General features: G+C 35.6%; 2 protein-coding genes across 8 annotated transcripts in view; one reads left to right on the top strand and one right to left on the bottom strand.

Annotated features, from left to right (window-relative positions):
• Positions 1 to 8275, top strand: part of LOC125035345 (attractin-like protein 1) — a 41840-nt gene extending 33565 nt beyond the window's left edge. For 3 of the 5 annotated variants that reach the window (XM_047627673.1, XM_047627674.1, XM_047627677.1), the window contains 11 exons: positions 1138 to 1455; positions 1572 to 1698; positions 2166 to 2363; positions 2614 to 2754; positions 2974 to 3120; positions 3569 to 3733; positions 4205 to 4415; positions 5125 to 5203; positions 5541 to 5939; positions 6139 to 6256; positions 6534 to 8275. In XM_047627673.1, the coding sequence (XP_047483629.1) occupies positions 1138 to 1455; positions 1572 to 1698; positions 2166 to 2363; positions 2614 to 2754; positions 2974 to 3120; positions 3569 to 3733; positions 4205 to 4415; positions 5125 to 5203; positions 5541 to 5939; positions 6139 to 6256; positions 6534 to 6688 (2058 nt within the window). In that variant the 3' untranslated portion in view covers positions 6689 to 8275. The remainder of the gene's footprint in view (positions 1 to 1137; positions 1456 to 1571; positions 1699 to 2165; positions 2364 to 2613; positions 2755 to 2973; positions 3121 to 3568; positions 3734 to 4204; positions 4416 to 5124; positions 5204 to 5540; positions 5940 to 6138; positions 6257 to 6533) is intronic. The other 2 variants (XM_047627676.1, XM_047627675.1) reach the window with 2 other exon arrangements.
• Positions 8276 to 13223: 4948 nt separating this feature from the next.
• Positions 13224 to 20364, bottom strand: part of LOC125035061 (afadin- and alpha-actinin-binding protein-like) — a 14193-nt gene continuing 7052 nt past the window's right edge. For 2 of the 3 annotated variants that reach the window (XM_047627161.1, XM_047627162.1), the window contains exon 13: positions 13224 to 18980. In XM_047627161.1, coding sequence (XP_047483117.1) covers positions 18194 to 18980 — 787 coding nt within the window. In that variant the 3' untranslated portion in view covers positions 13224 to 18193. Of the gene's footprint in view, positions 18981 to 19590; positions 19641 to 20364 lie in introns of all 3 variants that reach the window. The other variant, XM_047627163.1, reaches the window with a different exon arrangement.

Genomic DNA, 20364 nt, shown 5'->3' on the forward strand with positions numbered 1-20364 from the left:
ATATTACTTGGTGAATTAGTGAATGTAACCTTTTCATGGCAAGACAGAAGCCTTGCCTTTGTTTCTGAATTTTAGCAATAATTGTTTTCAGTTGTTCCCCAAAATATTTTTGAGTTATACAGAATTGGCTTGTGAACTGGTCTTGCTGAAATGTCTCAAATTGGACACATTGAAATGTCTTGAGTTGGCCACACAGTTTGCATGGCTTTTAAAGAAATGTATTATGATTTATCTATTAGAGATCATTTTTGATAGACTGGATAGTAAATCAGTGAAGAGACGAGTTCTACGTATTTTTGGCGTATCACTTCATACATTGTTAAGTCAGTCTTTGTAAAGATATTAAGGACTGGAACACATTTGGCTTTAATTGAGTATTAACACAAGATTACTCAAACTTGTGTATACATACCAATTTGTGATTTGCTGTTTTGAGATTATCAGAATTATTGACATGATTGTTGGTATAGAAAGGAGAGCTTGTTCATATTGATGAAGATTTGAGTTTGAAATGTCTGTTGGTATTTAAAGTAGCTAAAAATACATGTTCATGATCAGAGGTGTATATATGTGTGTATGTGTGTGTGTGTGTGTGTGTGTGTGTATATATATATATATATATATATATATATATATATATATATATATATATATATATATATATACATACATATATATACATATATATACATATACACACACACACACACATACATATACACACACACTTTTTTTTCCCCTTCTTAAAATTAGAGATAACTTGAAGAAGAAGAAAAATTAAGGTCAGCCTAGGGATGGCAAGTAAATGGAAAGCAGTGTAACTAGCCTGACATAAATTGTGCTCTGAATTGGTTAGCTAATAGGATCATTTCATTGGACAAAAACATATGTCCTTTCAAGGTGACATGATTGAATTTCCCACAAGTGTTCAGTTAACATGGTACAGTTAGGAATGGTGTGCATGTCATCTAACTAAATTTTAGTGTATCGTTTGGTTATACTTTTTTTAGAAGTACATTTGTATAGTTATATGGACTGACAATAAATGATTAACGGAAAATAATGAATTAAGTTTTGAAGCCAAGAGTACTAGTTGGCAGAGTTGCTTGCACCGTTTAATAGTTACATGCTCTCCAGGGTGTGGTGAGTGAAGAAGGCTGTGAGGATGGCTTGCGGTCTCGATGCAAAGCGCTCAGCACATGCCCCTTGTGTCGAGCGCACCAGCACTGCGACTGGGTGGAGAAACAGTGCGTTCCAGCACCCAACAGGACAATGACAACAGCTCTTACCAACGGAGCGGCTGGAGAGACTAGTCCCAGCCTTGGCTCGGAGAATACTCTACAAACAGTGCAGATAGACAGAGACATGGCTAGTGGTACAGGGGCCACATTACTGTCTCACAAGCCCTGTCAGCCTACCTGTGCTCAGAGGACATCATGTACAAACTGCACACAGGTAATGAAGTTGATGGTGATGATATTGCACAGTATTTCTTAGGAGGTGCTTATAATGTTTCAGTTTTCTTGTGGGCCCATCATGCCTTACTCTCTGTTGTCTATTGTACCTTTTAGAGTTCGTGTATGTGGTGCTTCAATCAGCAGCGGTGTGTCAAGAATAATTCCTATTTGGTCAGTTTCCCCTACGGTCAGTGTAGAGAATGGACCACAGAATCCAAGAGATGCATGGATGTGGAGCCTGGTAAGTCTACATCGTATATGTCGTCATTTATTTTTTCATAAATCATTCGTTCTTAACCCAATGGCGACGGGTCACGGCTATCGCTGTCATAACAATACGCACGATGTGCGGCGTGCGGCTGTCCGCAGCGGCGCCGCGCCAAAACGCCCCGAGGCAATGATTCGGCTTGATGGACCGATATCACGCGCTCGGAGTCGGCGCGCTGCCGCCGTTCGCCAGAGCGTAGAGTTTTTTTTAATTTGCTATACCCGGCGCCATTGGGTTAAGATATTATTTTCTTTCAGTTTTTTCTCTTCTCATATCCCTTATTTATTGTCTCTAATGTATTGTTGTCTTTTGTAATTTTCTTTTGTGTATATATCTTTCACTTTGCTCCTTCATTGCTGTCCTGTATGTAAATCAGAGTTATGGTTGCAGTTTAGCTCATGTAATTTTTGCCATATATATCCACACTTGTTCCGTTGCAGGAATGAGCCGCTGCAGCATTCACCAGACATGTGAGAAATGCCAAGCAGACGTTGCATGTGGTTGGTGCGACGATGGAAGTGGTACAGGAATTGGCACCTGCATGGAGGGGGGTCAGAGATACCCCATCAACCCAGTTACCAAAGCCTCTCAGAGGAAGAAGTGCCCCAGTCCCAACTGGTACTTCACCCAATGCCCACGTAAGTTTTTCTTGGTGAACTGAGGTGCCTATCTTTGTGGGTGTCATCATAATTACTTCATTTTCTGCTGAAATGCATTCTGTTCTTATTTCACTGTTTTTCACTTTGTGCTGTGATAGATTTTTTGTGGCCTTTATTGCAATGTAAATGATATAAATGAAAATATGAAATATCTTTTTTTTCTTTCTTTCTTTCTTTCTTTTACTTTTTCTTTTATTAACACTGGTATTCTATGGGTCTTGCTTTTCAGTATGCAATTGTAACGGCCATAGCACCTGTGAGAATCGCAGCCAGTGCATAGAGCCATGTGCCAATAATACTGGGGGATCCCATTGCCAGTACTGTGTGGAAAAATTCTTTGGAAAACCAATAAATGGCGGACTGTGCAAACGTGAGTTGTGTTTTTTTTGTGTGTGAAACAAGTGGTGCTGCAGAATAATAGTTTTGCATGCATGCTTGATGGACTAAGTCAAGAGAGTTAATTTTTTTTTTTATTTGTGTATATTTATATATTTTTATCCTTTCTGATTTCTGTATCACATTCTTTTAGGATGATACTCATATGTATAGTTATTGATAATTATCTTTTATATTCCCCCTTGCTTACCAGCTTGTATGTGCAATGAGCATGGTGACACATGCAATCGCGAGACTGGACGCTGCAACTGTCATACAAAGGGGGTAACTGGTGATCACTGTGACCGATGTGACTCTCAAAACAACTATGTCGGTGAACCTCTGAAAGGATCTTGTTTCTGTGAGTGTATTCGTAATTGATAAAAGCTGGTATTTTGGTATTAAATAGTATGGGAAAGATATATGAGAGATGGGGTCATTGGATTAGCTCGCTGCTGCTGCTGCTGCTGCTGCTGCTGTTGTTTTGTGTGTGTGTTTGTGTTTTTTGGGGGGAATACAAAATAAAACTGGCTGTTGCTTTTAAAGTAGATAACTTTTATCTACACATTGGATTGGAAATGTCATGAATAAAAAGTGTCTGAATTTGTCTGTTCGTTCTAGGGACTGTTTCCTTGCTGTAGAGTTTTTTTCTTTGATCAATTTACAGTTTACGGTTGTCTTCAGTAACAAAAAAAAAAAAAGATTTGCAGATTCTGGGGAGTAGATGATAGACATGAATATTTTTTGATGACTGAATGTGAAAATATTTCTTGGTAAAGATAGATAAATGCTTCCTGTTTCCTGCACAGATGATCTCCAGATAGACTATCAGTTTACCTTCAACCTCTCCAAACACGAGGATCGTCACATACGCCAGATCAACTTTTTTAACGTGCCAACAAAGAGTGATGTAGATACTGACTTCGATATACAATGTTCAAAGGCAACCAACATCAAGATATCATCTAAAATGAGTAAGTGATTGCCTGTCTTTGTAGGTTTTCCTTAACCCCTTGGTGACGGGTGCAGAAAACGAAAAAAATAAAAAATTCTACGCTCTGGCGATCAATGGCAACGCGCCGACTTTGAGCGCAGGAGTTCGGTACAGCAAGCCGAATCACCGCCTCAAAGCGCTTTGGCGAGCCACAAGCCACATTTCGAGCGGTTTGTTTTCACGTCTATAGACATGACCCGTCGGGAAGGGGTTAAGAGACAAAGTGATTCTGTGTTTTTGTTTTGTTTTGCATTGCTTTGCTTTATCTGTTTCTTGGATCGTCATTATATTCTTGGCTTACATGTCGATATTTGTATTTTTTATCCTTTTTTCTTTCTTCCTTCCTTTCACTTTTTCCTTTTTCTTTTTTTTTATACGACGACATGCTTCTGTGGCGAGTTTATATTCTCTCTTCTAATTATTACGTCGTGTAATCCTCTCCCTTCCACAGCGAATAGTCACGAAACTTGGATCATACGTAACTACACCGGTAAAAGAATCAAAAGGAGGTTCAGCGCTTCGGAGTACACGTTCGGGGCGGCAGACAACAACACAACATTTCACGTCTACGTCTACAACTTCACGCCTCCCATAGAGATCATCGTGTCCTTCTCCCAACACCCCAAGCTGGATCTTGTGCAGTTCTTCTCTATATTCTCGCTGTAAGTGGCTATTGCTTGCGTTATGTGGAATACACCCAGGGTGAATAGGGGAAAGGGTGGGAAGGGGGGATAGGAGGAAAGGAAAGAGGTAATGGTTAGACGGACGGAGGGGGTGGTTAGAGAAAGGGAAGGAAGGAAGGAAGAGTGGGAGACAGGGACAGAAGGAGGGGGGTGGGTGGGAGGGAGGTTGGGAGAAGGAAGGAAGGAAGGAAGGGGGTGTGAGGGAGGGAGGGAAGGGGGAAAAAATAAGAAATAGAGGGAAGGGGAAAAGAGGGAAAATAAGAAAAAGCAGAATTGTAAGGTAGGAAACAAAAGGGGAAAAGAAGGGGAGGAGAGAAGAGAGGAGGAAGGAAAGACCACATATAATATGCATAATGCCTCAATACTTACATTTAAGTTGTCTGTTTGTCTACATTTATTTTTGTATTTACAGTGTGCATATGGGTTTATTCAAGATAAAAAATGCATTTAATTGTCATATTAACTTTTTTGGATTATTTCTTTTACTACCATTATTATCTTCAACAGTAGTGTGAGTGTAGATGAATATGAATATTTGATACAGTTGTTATCACTGTAATTATTATATATTGTTAGTGTTGATGTTTCTTTCATTGTTATGTTTATTTGTTCATGTTACTTTACATGTTATAACTGTAACTGGGAAAAGTAATATCAGTAGAATAAAATATGTTCCTTGTACTTTCAGATGTTTCCTGATTTTACTGACTTTTGCTGCTATACTTTGGAAGATCAAACAAAAGTATGACATTTATACCAGGAGACAGGTAAAGTAGAGGATAGTTATTTGCGTTTTTGTTAAGTCTCTCTCATCTTTTTTTCTCCATAGAAAGAAAATTCAGAAACAATTGCACTTTTGCAATGAGGATTATAGTTATAGTTACTATAGGTAATTTCTCATGTTTAAGTGTTACTGTAGTTTTTTTATGTTTGTATTTTCCTTAAACACTTTCATTTTATTGAGTATACATAATGTAATTGGTAAATGTTTTGACTTGAATGAAGGATACGTGTTTTTAGAGCAGCAGCATCCTTCACCATATCTCCCAACTTGGAAGCAGAGCGAGCATCCAAGATCTCTTTATTTTTGTTTTGTTCCGTCAGCGTCTCTTGGTGGAAATGGAAGCCATGGCATCACGTCCCTTTCGCCCCATCCTCCTGGAGCTCTACCCAAGAGGCTCTGCTGACACCCCCAACGCCAATGGCATCATTTGCCCCACCCCCACCAACACCACACCAACCCCCACCGCCATCACCACCACGACCCTGGCCAACAACTGCAACATTCTAGGCACCAATGGCACTGCCAATGCCATCAGCAGCTCCCTGACCAATGCCACCACCAACTCATTGTCCAGCCTCAACTCCAACTCCACAAACAAGGGGCCATTCAAGGCTAACAACGCGAAGTCCTGCAATAACATAATGAGCAATGCAACGTCACCAGATAGCCTTCCCTCGGACACCTTAGATGGCATGATGACGCTTAAGAAGAGAAAGAAGGTTAGAGGTTCATGGGTATTTTAGAACTTAAGTAAGGGGCACTTACATCCGAGAATTTTCAGGATTGGATCATATCTTTAGTTTGGATCTAGCTCCTTTTTTTTTTTTTTTCTTTTTTTTTTTTTCCAACTAATAATAGCTGATAAGACAGATAATAAAACACACTATATTGATGCTGATGTGTGAAAATTTACCCCAGCAGATCAACCCAAGCCCTATTTCCCTGGAGCCTTGCAGTGGGAACCGAGCAGCCGTCCTCTCACTCCTGGTTCAGTTGCCTACCGGTGGGGAACCCTTCACACCGCCAGGACATCCAGGTAAGGACTGACTGTGGCACTTGCTTGCTACTAACTAATATTTTTATAGGTAGAGAACTCTAGGAACATAAAAAATGTCCCTTGGAGGTATCTGATATACTCACTTTATATACCAGGTGTTCACTTGATGATGTGGAATGCATCTTATCCAAATTGTTGATACATTACCATTTATTCACAGAGTAAAAGAATTGAGTAATAGAATTGTTTTTGAAGAGAAGAGTATTGTGTTTAAGTGACATTTTTACATATGACAACAAACCAACTTTATTTTCAGGTGGTCTGGCAATTGCAAGCACTCTTGTAACGCTCGGAAACCCGAGGAAATGTAGTTCTGACCCCATAACTCTTACCAAGGGGGACGTCAACAAAAATAAAGCTCTAAGAGGTAAACAACCATATTCCAGCCAGTCTCCTGACACCTGTATTTAACATAGGCCTTGCCACCATCCTGTAAGATGTGCAGATGTATCATGTATAATAAGCCATTGTTAACAATAGCCACATCCAAATTTTATAATGTAGTACGTAATAATGATCATAATGATTAGATTTAGTATTAGTTGTCTGATGCCTTGAGCAGACAAAAGCATTCTCTGTTCCTTATGTTGTTGCTTGCAGAAAGCCACATTGACTTAAAACAGTTATTTAGTAAATGATCCACAGAAACAGGTCTTCAGATGCACGGGTGTGTATTTGAAGATTTATAAAATGAGATGAGCATTTTATTCCTTGAAAAAATTGGCTAAGTTTAACCCTTTTGTTCCTTGATTTTATTACCCACAGACATTTACCTGCTTTTTCCACCTTAGTTTGAAAAAAAGGAAAATTTATTTCTTGTAGAATCACCAGCTTGAAGGAAAAGTATTTTTCTTTACTATTCATGTATTTTTACCTTGAAATTTGGAAGTCTATAACTTATTTTATTTATGTATTTATTATTTTTTCAATTTCAACCATATCAGCTGTTATAATTTCCAGGCCAAGAATGTCACTACTGTCTGCTAAGGCCTTAGATATGTGTTCTAAGACGAGCTTAGAAGTTAAACCTGTTAAGTTGAAACAGTCCAGAAATGGCCAAACGAATTACATAATGCAACTGTACTGGGATGTTGAGCCTGGACAGTCCTGGCCACACAAAGTTCCTACTTCTTTGTGGAATAGTGAGAAGCGTAGCAACTCCACAAGGGCATGGTGGCAGAAATTCCTCTTGACACATGCGTTTTTTCATTGGCTGAAGATTGTCCGGGTTAGGAACGAGTGTTGGAGTATCACATACACACGACTCATATTTTTTAATAATGAAGTTTTATTTGTTAGGTATCTCACATGCTCTGATATGTGCAGTTATCAGTGAAATAATTCTTTCCCCCCGCCCCCCCAGTCTTTCTTTTTTATATTTTTTGTTTTTTTATTTTTTTTATTTTATTTTGCTATGAAAGAGTGACCACTTCTCATTTTCATTCATTTTCCCTTCCCTCCTTACCTATCAACCCCTGCCTTCACTCCCTTTCCTACCCCCCCCTCCACCCCCCCTCCGGCCATCAGACTAACAGAATACGTCACACGGATTTGATAGCGGCTTCAGAAGGGGGGTAGAGTGGGTAGGGTGGTAGGAAGGGGGGTGGGGCCAGGGTAGTTAAAAAAAAAAAAAAAAAAAACAGGGGAAGGGGGAGAGCACCTAAATGGAATCCTGCGTACCAAGCACTTCTCAGGGAGTGGTTGAGAGTCTAGGCCTGGATGTCGAGGGAGGGAGACGCGCGTGGTGGCGGCTCGGGTGATTGCCGTTTCTGGTTTGAGTGTCGAGCCGGCGGGAGGGAGGAAAGAAGGAGGAAGCGATAAGAGGCAATAAAAAGGTATTCAGATTGTCTAGTTCTCAGTCTTCTCTTTTTTTAAGTTCAGTGAGAGTATGTGATAATGTGGAACAAAGTTCTTACATTTTATTATTATTATGATGATGATAATGATTATTATTATTATTATTATCATCTCAGTTATTATTATTATTATTATTATTATAATTATTATTATTATTATCATCATCATTATTATTATTATTATTATTATTATTATCATTATTATCATCATCACTCTTATTGTAATTATTAGTAATATCATTATCACTTATTTTTACCAAATCATATTAATAATTTGTACTATAATTATTTTATAATTATTATTTTTATTACTAAATATTAAGCATTGTTATTTAGTATTGTTATGATTTATGGAAAAAAATATTATATTGTCATCTTCACTATTATCATGATAATTATCATTATTATTATTATAATCACTACTACTGCTATTACTATTTCTACTTATATTACTGTTACCACAACAAAGATTACTGCTTCATATTCATTATTGTAATAGTAATGATATGAATGGTAAAGATGATGGCATGGTCATTTTTGAAAGTTTTTGATTACCTGAAATGGTGTTCATTTTCCTTACTATTGTTTTTAATGTTTGTTTTGTTAATAAGTTGAAGTGAATTGTAGTTTCAGTGCATAATATGTTAGACTGAAGACCATAGCATTGTTGTCTTGCCTTACACAGTTTTCCTTAAATCAGAATTAGACAAAAAAAAAAAAAAAAAGCGAATGTCTTGTCTTTGCAGTCTCGCTAAGAAGCATAAGGTTTAACATTTTATTGTGGTATTGGATCCTATATTGCATCTTAAAGAGTTAGTGATGTATTTCACTCTTTTGATCTTCAGATGATAAAGGAAGAGAAAAATTCCACATTTCATTCTTGCACTACCAATAACTTCTTAGTGTAGGAGGTAGCATGTTAGGGAAATTGGTATGTAAAATAGGACAGAATATTTATATTTTTCAGAGATGCAATACTTGTACTTTAGGGATATGTAAAGAAATGGCTCGAAGATCAAAATTCTTGTGAACGTCTGTAAACTGTGAAGTGTGTTTTATGTACGAAATGGGCATGCTTCTATTCTAGACACTTGTCTGGGATATTACTTGTAGAATGTTAGTAACATGATAAAATTGGAGAATGTGGTGTTCAATTTTAATTTTCCATACATGTAAACATCTAGGCAATGTTCTCTCCTGTGGGTACTCTTTTGGGCAGATTGTTGCATATAGAATAGCAGTTTGAACCCGAAAACTGTGATGGTTGTCATTCTATGTGCATGTGGCATTGTCATTTGTATGGTGAAGGGTATTATGAGATTGTTCATTATACTTGCACTGTATGTAATTTCTCTTTTCCTTCTGTTTCTGGTCTTCTCTCTCATTTTTATCCTGTAGTGTGTTTTGTAAAACATTGCAATTTCGTGTTCAGTGGTCGTCATGGATGCCTGTGTTACAAGGCAGTGTTTTTATCACAGCAAATTTTTATATTATATTTTCTTAGGCCTTTAATATTGCTGCCTTGGTAGGTATGGATTCATTTCATATGGCTCAAATACTTTGTTGTTATGGTTTTGGAACTTATGGATGTACATATTGAACAATAATTTTAAGACTTCAGATCATGATGTAATATATATATATATAAATATATTATTTATTTAGCCTGTATTATAAGGCAGAGCAGACCAAGTTGTGTATGGACTGTTTCATTGAATCTCAGCCATGTGATAATTCTGTATTCTAAGTCTGAATGATTTGCTCTTGGCTGTATGAAGGGCTTCAGCAGAAGGATATCAGCACCACAAAAGTGATCTGATCGCTTTTTTTGTGATGGCAGTAAGGTGTTTAACTTTTCTGGAACTGGAATGTTTTATATTGAAGTGAAGGTTATAATATAAACCATGGTTCGTGTATGAGTGATGGAATTTTATACCCCTTTTTACTAGTTGATGTATGCCATGTAGCATACAAGATTTACTGTTTTGCTTGGGAGGAAGTATCACATTACTTGTTACACAGGGATTGATTGATATAAAAAAAAAAAAAATGTCACACAAAATTCATTTTTTATTACTTTTATCATTCTAAGAGATTCTTATTATTCTAAGGGATTCTTAAGGGCAAAGAGAACTTGTTACATTAGCTTTAGCAGGTACTTTGAAAAGGGAACATTGTTACCACATGTATTCAGGAACAACAGGGAATCTTGAAATTATCATGGACTTCTTGGAGGATTAAAAGCATTTTTATCCAAATACATTTCAAAGTGCAAGTTACATGTTGCTTTCACATAAAGCTCTATGCACACAAAGGGATTTGATATGTGCTGCACACACACACACACACACACACACACACACACACACACACACACACACTCACACTCACACTCACACTCACACTCACACTCTCTCTCTCTCTCTCTCTCTCTCTCTCTCTCTCACTCTCACTCTCACTCTCACTCTCACTCTCACTCTCACTCTCACTCTCACTCACTCTCACTCTCACTCTCACTCTCACTCTCACTCTCACTCTCACTCTCTCTCACTCTCACTCTCACTCTCACTCTCACTCTCACTCTCACTCTCACTCTCACTCTCACTCTCACTCTCACTCTCTCTCTCTCTCTCTCTCTCTCTCTCTCTCTCTCTCTCTCTCTCTCTCTCTCTCTCTCTCTCTCTCTCTCTCTCTCTCTCACTCTCACTCTCACTCTCACTCTCACTTTCTCTCTCTTTTTCTTTCTTCCTTTCTTTCCCCCCCTGACACAGAACTCTAGAGGTACCAAAATCACACCAAGAGCAGATCTAAGACAGCACACATCATACCCCTCATGTGTATAGGGCTCAAGGGGAAGTCAGAAAAAAAAAAAAAATAACATAGAAAATGTTTCAAGTGTACATTTAGACATGACTGAAAAATAGGTGACGAGGATACTAGGTAAAAATACACTGAACAAGCAGTATTGCCACATTCAGTATAGGATGTTTGTACTGGGGCATATGGTGTTCTAGCTTGATACTAAACTGTGTACAGATATTTAGTATCAAATAAGTATTAATTTCATCATTACTTTTTTTTTTCTTTCTTTCTTTCTCGTGGTTTGATGATTATGACATACACAGTATTATAGTGTATGAATAAATGGAGAGTATTGTGGTTATATTTAGTATTGGATTTTGATTATTATAACTTTTTTTTTTTTCCATTGATAGTTTGAGTTATAGAAATAATAATGAATAAAATGAAGTATTATGAGATTGATGTAAAATTATCATTGTCGTTATGATCATTATTATTCCATGATTTTGGATTTGTTTCTATTACTTTTGTATCAGTTTTTCATACATTGTTAATTGTTGTTATCATGATCAACCTGGGCTTGCCACTTGTAGAACCATTCTGTTTGAGTTCCCTGTATACACCTTACACTTCTTATCCATAGTGTTAATCCCTTGTTTTATTATATTTGTACGTCCGAGGGTACAATGAACGAGTGAATGGAATGAACAATTTTTAACTTGATTTTTTGCTTTCTCATTGTGTTTGTAAAGGGAGATTTTCATATCGACGTCAGTAACGAGAGGAGCTGTCTTGATTTTATTTCCTTCCTCTTCTTTCTTTTATATTTAATTTCTTTAGTAACTTTCACCCCCCCCCCCCCCCATTTTTTCCTTTTTATTTGTATATATATTTGTTATTGAATTCCTTATTTGTGCCACACCGTGACAATCGAGGAAGGAATTAGTTGTCAAAAGGGCCAAAGATTGTTGTCACAAATATACATACCCTTCTTTTTTTTTTCTTTTTTTTTTGTCTTCTTCTTTTTTCTCTTTTTTTTCTTTTCTTTTCTTGGGAAGGGCTTAGAGTAGGTTTGTATTTTGTTCTTTATTTGTAATTTCTGAGTGTATTTGTGTATACATATGATTGTTAGCTAATTTTTCATTATTATTATTATTATTGCTTATTTTTATATATTCATTTCATTGGGCATGTTACTTGAGAAATAGAAAATCAAATATCGAAAATGGTACAAGAATATTTTAATAAGTGGTTTTGTGGGGAGCCCTTGTTTTTTCTCAAATATTCTGTGAAACAAAACAAAGGAAAGGAAGAGGGAAGAGTGACCAAAACTGATGTGCCTGTGTGTGTATTCATGCATGTAAATGTGTGTATGATTTTGTGTGTGTGTGTGTTTGTTTGTTTATGTAGGTAAATAATATAGAGAAGGAGAGAGTGTAGAGTAGTGTGTGAGTGAGATTTACAGGTTGTGTTTATTTGTTTGTTTGTCTGTGTGTTTGTTGTGTTTGGAACTTTTTCCCCTCCTATTTCCTCAGTATTTTTACCCTTGTGTAGCAATGTGAGTTTTATATTGGTGATTACAGAAAGTGCAAAAGAAAAAAGTTGCATGGGAATGTTTTATCATTAACATTATTATGAATTATTGCTATTATTATTATTATTATTATTATTATTATTATTATTATGAAATTTGTATGTTTATTTGTAGAGTTGCAAAATAATTCCTGTTACATTTATATGTGACTACCTACTGTATTAGAAGAATATTAAGATTTGACAATATCAGGCTTTACTGTGTATAATTGTGAATCTCATTTTAAGTCATATTAAAATGAAAGAACTGCATATTGTTTAGAGATTGTTTTCTGAAGAACAAATAAATTTTGATATGCATAGCTCAGCAATAATCCATTAGTTGTAGTTTTTTTTTTTTTTTTTTTTTTATTATTATTATTATTATTATTATTAGGAATTTGATCTTGAAAAAAATCACTGAAACACTCCAGTACATATGTACACTTACTGGAGGAAAACTTCTACCTCTAAAATAGATTTTCCTTTCTTTTCGAAGTAACATTTTTGCACTCAATACATTTTATAGATACAGAATACAGACAATTTCAGGACTTTAGTATTTTTTTAATGTTTTGTTTAGAGTTTTCAACTCCTGTTTAGTTGAGTTATGGCAACGGAGTTTGGAATTACTATGGTTTGGAATTCCTCACAGATGTCTTAGGTTCCCCAGATATATACATATTCAGTTGCTCTCTGAATTGTCATTGTTAGGCCAAAAAAAAAAAAAATTAACCCAATAAATATCAAATGTCAAAAATTTTTGTTGTGGCTTATAGTGTTCCAACACATATCATGCAGTCATAGCCTGAAAGAGTCAGATCCCCACCTTTGTGCCAGATATATTTTTTTGCTGTAAACCATTGGAAAAGAAAATTGGAAAGTTACATTGGTGATTAGTTGGGTCTATATACATACTGATATATGTATCACAGTCATGCAATCGTTTCAGTCTTGTGCCCTGCCTAGAACAAATGAATAATGTGTAATGTCCCTACTGTAAGAAGTTAATTCTTCTCTAACTATCCTTAAGCACTGAAAGAAAGTGCTAAATGTACCAAAGATTACGTATGTAAAGTGACTTGTAGTTGACATGCAGTGCATTTCACGTGAAAGAAATCATTGCTGGTTTATTAATGGGGATTATAGTCACTTTAGGGAGGGCAGGGTGTGGCTGGGTCTAAGGAGGCCATTTTTATGATGCAATACATTTTAAGGGTCCATTTTTTATTGGAAGAGGATTTTCATATTTTTTAGAAATAAATATTGTTCCATAATTGTCTAGTCTTCAGTTGCAATTGATTCCATCAGAACATCCTTACAGGCTTACCCTACAGTGTGACTTTTGTCTTCCTGTCTTTGTATACTGCTTTGAGGGTATGTCTCCGGTGTAGCTGAAAAAGGGTAGTTACTCTAGTTACAAACATTTATTTATTTTTGTTTTATTATTATTAGTTTTATTTATTTACTTTTTATTCTTCCTTTTTTTTTTTTTTTTTTTTTTTTTTTTTTTTTTTTTTTTTTTTTAGTTGTTCTTTGGGTGTGTTACATAGATCAAGTTAAACACTGTAATTTCATTCATAATTTAAGATTGTAATAGTTGGGTATACCAGGTAGAAGGGGTCCGTATGAAGTTAGTAATACATTATGTATAGTTATTTGTTTTGCTGCAGTCAGTATCATGTTACAGTCTCACTAATTCTAAGTGTAATATCAAATTCCTTAAGAGAAAATGTTCAGGAATGTATCCAGTTATTTTATCCAATCTGAATATAATCTGGAATAGTAGTATGACATACTTTAAATAAAAAAAAAAATGTATACTACTGTGGTATTGTTAGTTTATACAAATCTAAACATTTTCTCTTTTGTCCATTGTAAATATCTCTTACAAAGAGCCTCTAGGGGCATATGTTCCATTCTTGTGTAATTACCTAAAGAATTTCATTCCAAGGCCAGGCTTATTTCACAGCCGTGACTGGCAAGGCAATTCAAAAGGTATTGAACAAAGCTTAACACAACCATCAACAAGTTCATGATTCTATGGATTTCATTCTAGTATTTTAGATTTTGTTGTGGCTGTGAGACAAGACCCAAGATGCACTACTGTCTATGGTTACTGCAGCAGCTTTTATTGTTTGTTGATAATAAAATAATCATATTCCTTCACTCTGCTGTAAAACAATTTTGCTAATAAAATGCCATGTTATCAATGGATTTTTATTGATTCCACTTGGATATAAAAAAAACCACACAATTTAAGATTGTGTTTAAAAAAAAATCAAGAGAAAAACAACAAAGGGAAAAAATGTACATTTCACATGTTTATATGAATATCTGGTTTACACAAAAGGAAGATAAAAAAGTATGAAATGATATTTAAAATCCTTAATGCAACCCTTAGGGTGCTATGTCAAATACACCAGAGCATTGCAAAGTTACCACAACACAAGACAAGTATCTTAACAATTACATGATATATGGCCAAAAAATGTTTGAAAAAGAAAAATGGATTTCCAGAAATACAAATCCAAGTCAAAATGGAATTCCACTTGATTTTGTACATATAGACATCATGGGTAACAAGTATGACATCAGCAGAAGGTAATTTTAGTTTGATAAAATAGCTCTAAAGCACATTTGTCTCCTAACTCTAAAATAAACATGGGTAATGCAACAATGACCATGGGGAAAATGCTGAGCAATACTTTGCAGGAGACGATAAAAGACAGTAACACAACCATGTATTACTACAACCTACTCGACATGAGAATGGAGGGAAGAATGCTAGAACCTACTTGCATCCAAATTGGAAACCCTGTTGATTATCTTAACACCTTTTCACAAGTTACTCATTCAAGAGCTGTTTAGGCATGAATTACTTATTCATCCCTTCAAATATTCCTAAGGTGTATATTTTTTGAGCATATCTTACTATCAAAGTCAACTAATAAGAAAAAAGATTCCTATAAAACTATTAAGGATATACACAGTAAATGAACTGCTAACCTGCAATAAAATGAAGAGGTCTTATTCAAATTTAGAAACAAAATTACTGTACTATCTGCCATACACAATGGCAGGCAGGATGGGACTTACTGTAGTTTTCTACAACCACTAGTTCTAAGAAATATTCCTGGAAACTCTTCAGTTCGTGTTACAGTAAAAATCTGCAGTAGCAAAGTTTGTATTGGCATGTCCATTAACAGTATGAGTAAATCGATCTTAAAACCTTAAAGAACAATGTATAGCAACTAGCATTGTTGGGTATGGATGGAAACGGCAAAAGTTACATTTAAAAAGTAGTTTCACTATATTGTAAACAAATAATTAAAATGAAATTAAGCTCAATAGTTACGTATTCTAATAGAAAAAATAAGTAAATCCTATTTCTGTGCGCATTAAGCTCTGAATTATCCCATCCTTCTGGGACTAATACACCCACAGACACCTTAAACATGAAACTTTATTAACTTGAAATGTTTCCTAAGGCACAAAAGTTGGCATCTAGAACAAGGATATGCCACAGCATCACAAAGTTTCATCTGTTGACTAGAAATGAGATTCAAAGGTATGCAAGATCACTCTCTCGGACTGACTAGTATATATGAGTAAAGGAAAATATGGTGCAAATTTAATTCCTCTAAAAGCACCTATTCAAGCATGAATTGCACATTTGCTTCTCCAGGAATCCTCAGGAAAATTATTACATAAAATATTTCCCTAAAGCATATCTTATGGTATTAACAGTACCACTCTGAAAGTCTCCATAATTACCTGTCATTTATAAACCTGAACTATCTTTTCTCAAATGAATACCATTTTTAACAGCGATATTTATGTATAATACAGTGCTATGAGATATATAGCTTCGTGATCTTTAATAAAAAATACATGACCTACCTGACAGTCTAACCCCTGTTTACTCCTAAAAGCTTGTCCTTACATACTCAGTAATGATATTATAAAAGACTTCAACATTTAAAAGAAACAAGAATGGCAAAATAAGAAAATATGAAGGCTTCTTAGACTAAGTGTCCAATAATGCATTTATTAAATGTTTTGTATTTAAGTCATACTAATGCACTACAATCATGTGTTTGTAGTGTACTAATGTATACATATCAATGCTTTTGGTACTGATTTAAATTTGAAAAATGCATTTTGCGGCATTTGGTCTGAGAACATCTTTTAACATGCACCCCCTCATATTGTTATAACATAAAATATTACAGCTTAACATTCAGTCATATTCAATATATAATTAACTGAACTTTACTGGACACCTAAAAGAAATATGCTATTACAATATTATGAATATCAAATACTATTGTGCATTAGCCATCATTTCTAGGACCCACTGATATTACACAGCAGAGAATCATATGATCAATTAAAAGTAATAGAAAAGTACTGCACCACTTACTCTTCAGCCAAAAAGAATAAAATAAAATACACTTAACTATAGCAAATAAACCATACATATGCAAATAAGCACATTATGAGCACCCACAATATCAACATGAACATGCTCATATACACATGCACACACACACACACACACACACACACACACACATATGCACATGAACATGCAAGCCCTTGAACTCACCCCACCTCCCAACAGTCACTCACACACTTTAAAATTAACGGTGCTCCTAGTTCTGTTGCAAAACAATGAAGCAATCCTCTTTCAAAAACAACCATGACAAACAAGATTGTGCAAAATGCCAAAATCTATACAACTGATCATCATATTTAAAGAAAATTATGCCTTGTACATTCACATAGAATAATGAGGCTTGGGCAGGACTTGATCTTGTATCATAAAGTACCATTGGTTACATTACATCTTTCCCATGCCATTTCAGGAAATACACAAAGCTATACAAGACACTCACTCCCATTGTGAAAGAAGACAATATACAAAGTATTCAAGTCTTACTTGGGGCTGAAAAGAGAAAATAAGATAGGGATAGAGGGAGAGAGGAAAGGGAGGGGGAAAGAAGGAGAAACAGGAGTGGGTTGGGAAGAGGGGGAGGGGCAGGAGACAAGATGGGAGGGTGAAAAGAGCAGGAAGAGCAGGAAGGAAGAGGTGGAGGGCGGGATAATAAATATATATATATAAGGATAGTGATAATTGTATGAAGTATATTGAGTGCTTGCAAAAGAAAGTAAAGAAAAAAAAAATATAAATAAAGGACTTGCACATATATGAATTGTCTTTTGTTTGGGAAAAATGCATTTACAGACCAACATAAAATGAGCTGATCACAAATGATATAAAAGTATCAAAGATATATGATGCAAGACAAGACTTAAAAACTAATATGTGGAATTATGTGCGATGAGTCTAACATACATTTTTCCTTCTTCCTTTTCTCCAAAACACACAAAAATATTCTGGCCAATGAAATAAAATTTGAGCTTTTTTCATGCATGCTATTCAAACTATCATCCTAATTCTTACTTATCACTTTTCATTTTCATTCTGAACTACATCATTTCAACACTGAAAGGGATATGACACACTTTCCATTCTTCTTCTTTTTCTGTAACTTTATATTCAATAATTTCTAAATTTACTCTTAGTTGTATAGTTTAAACATTTTTAGAAACTGGCTTATGTTGCAGATTTCACTTCTCAATAATAATAGATCATTCCACAAATTTCTATATTAGGTTATTATGACTGGTTTTTCTTCATTAGATGTTTGTGTATATTCTTATAGTAATCATCACTAAGGTCTCGACTAGACCTACGGCTTGAGCATAAACTCCCTGGAGCACTGAGTCGAACAGAACTTGGATTTTTCTTTGAATGCTTCCTCATGAAGGTAGGTTCTTCGTACATTGGGCTGTTATCCGAGAAGGAATTCAAGGCTATTTCTTCCCCTTGCTGTTGTCCAATCTGTACCATGAGATTCATGAGGTCCTTTTCTAAAAGTGTGAGCCCCTTGCTATCAACTGGTTCCTCATCCTCTTCAGCTTCATATCTATCCCTCTCAGCTTGAATGTGATTATCTTGGGGATATCTTTGTTCAGGTATTTTCACAATCTTAGGATTCTCACGGTAATATGCGGGTAAGTAATTCAACCCTTCTCTGTCTACTGTAATGGGCGGATAAATGACTTCCCTGCCGTCTGTTCTCAGGGAACGTAAAAGGGCTTCTCCCTGGATCCTGGCTGGAAGGGAGGTGAACTCACCCCTCTTTTTGACATGATCATCATCTTTGGCCAATTCCAAACGACCCTGACTCTGACTCCGGTATCTGGGAGAAGCCGAGCCTGAGAGAGGTTTCCGCTTCATCCTCTCCAGAGTGCGTGGCCGTGGGTGGGGAGGCCTGTTACTGGGGCTGGGCGACTTACCCTCAAATTCATCAGTAAAGCGTGGGACGGATGAGGCTCTACTTGCTGGGGCAGACTTCATGCGGTAGACAACTTTGTGTCCACCATAGCCTGGCCTTTCATTGCTGTTGGAATGCATACTGTATTTAGATACTGACACTAACCTTGATTTCCTATAAATATATATATGGTACAGGTAACCATGTAATCTCAATGTGGCTCTCTTTATTAATGTCAAAACCTACTGCCTCAATGAAATGGTCTACAAAGTGGGTAAATGTCTGTTGACAATTAATAGTTCAGATTTATGTTTATGCAATGAAATACTGGATAAACAAGCAGTCAGATAATGGGGGTTACCTGAACTACCAATACTATGAAAAGAATCATAAACTGAGAGTGAATAAGTAAGTGAGTGAGTGTGAGTGTGAGTGTGAGAGTGTGTATGTGTGTATGTGTGTATGTGTGTATGTGTGTATGTGTGTGCACGTGTGCATGTGCATGTGCATGTGCATGTGCATGTGCATGTGTGCGTGACTGAGTGAGTGAATTTGAAAAAAAAAACCTTAATGGCACAAATAGGGTAAGCAAAGTGCCAGGCACAGGAAATCCTTATCTGAATATCAATTTAACACACAGTCATCATTTACAAGTATTCTTAAAAGTATATATATATATATATATATATATATATAAAAAAAATTCACATTATTTCATTAACGTGACTCAACTCACCTTGCACGTCTTATAACCTCCGTGTTGATCCTTGTCCTTTCTTTGAATCTCTATATTACAGACATAAAGGGGGGGAAAAATCACTTGTGTTAGTCAAACCAACAAAATAATACTAGAAATCAGAGGAAAATATTAGAAGGAAAAAAAACAAACTTAACTACTTTGCCTGTAAAAGTGTAAATTTTTTTTTCTCAAATAATACATGCATTAACAAATAAAGAACCACTGAAAAATGATGTGTTCAGCTTACCTTAGCATTTCTCAACTCTTTTTAATTATATACTTTTCAGTGACAAAGATTAATACTAGGCAAATCACACCTAGTACACTTGTTATACTAATGCATTTATCTTTACTCCAAATCATTTGAGCCTATTATGTTGTTAGTTGTACTACATACAACTATATAACTAAAAAAACTGTTATAAAAAGTTAATACTAAATCTGCATTCCCATTTTGCAAGAATCTCAAATTTTAACTAAAGAGAATAAATAAATCAAGTTTGCATGAATTATCTGTTGAATATGAATTCTTTGCAGCTTAGTGAACCCAGCTAACATTCCCAGCAACTTCAGACTTCCCAAATCTAAGACATTTTAATGGAAGGGAAATCACTTATATTCCCCACAAGGGATGGTCCCCTAAGTCAGTTAAAAAAAACAAAAAACTAATGACTAAAAAAGAAGCAAATCTGAAACCCCAATCCTAATTCAATGACTGATTATATTTAGTACAAAAAGGCTGTATAAATGAAGCTTTGTAAAGTTCCCAAA

Source organism: Penaeus chinensis, chromosome 19 (genome assembly GCF_019202785.1).
Source record: "Penaeus chinensis breed Huanghai No. 1 chromosome 19, ASM1920278v2, whole genome shotgun sequence".
NCBI lineage: Eukaryota > Metazoa > Arthropoda > Malacostraca > Decapoda > Penaeidae > Penaeus > Penaeus chinensis.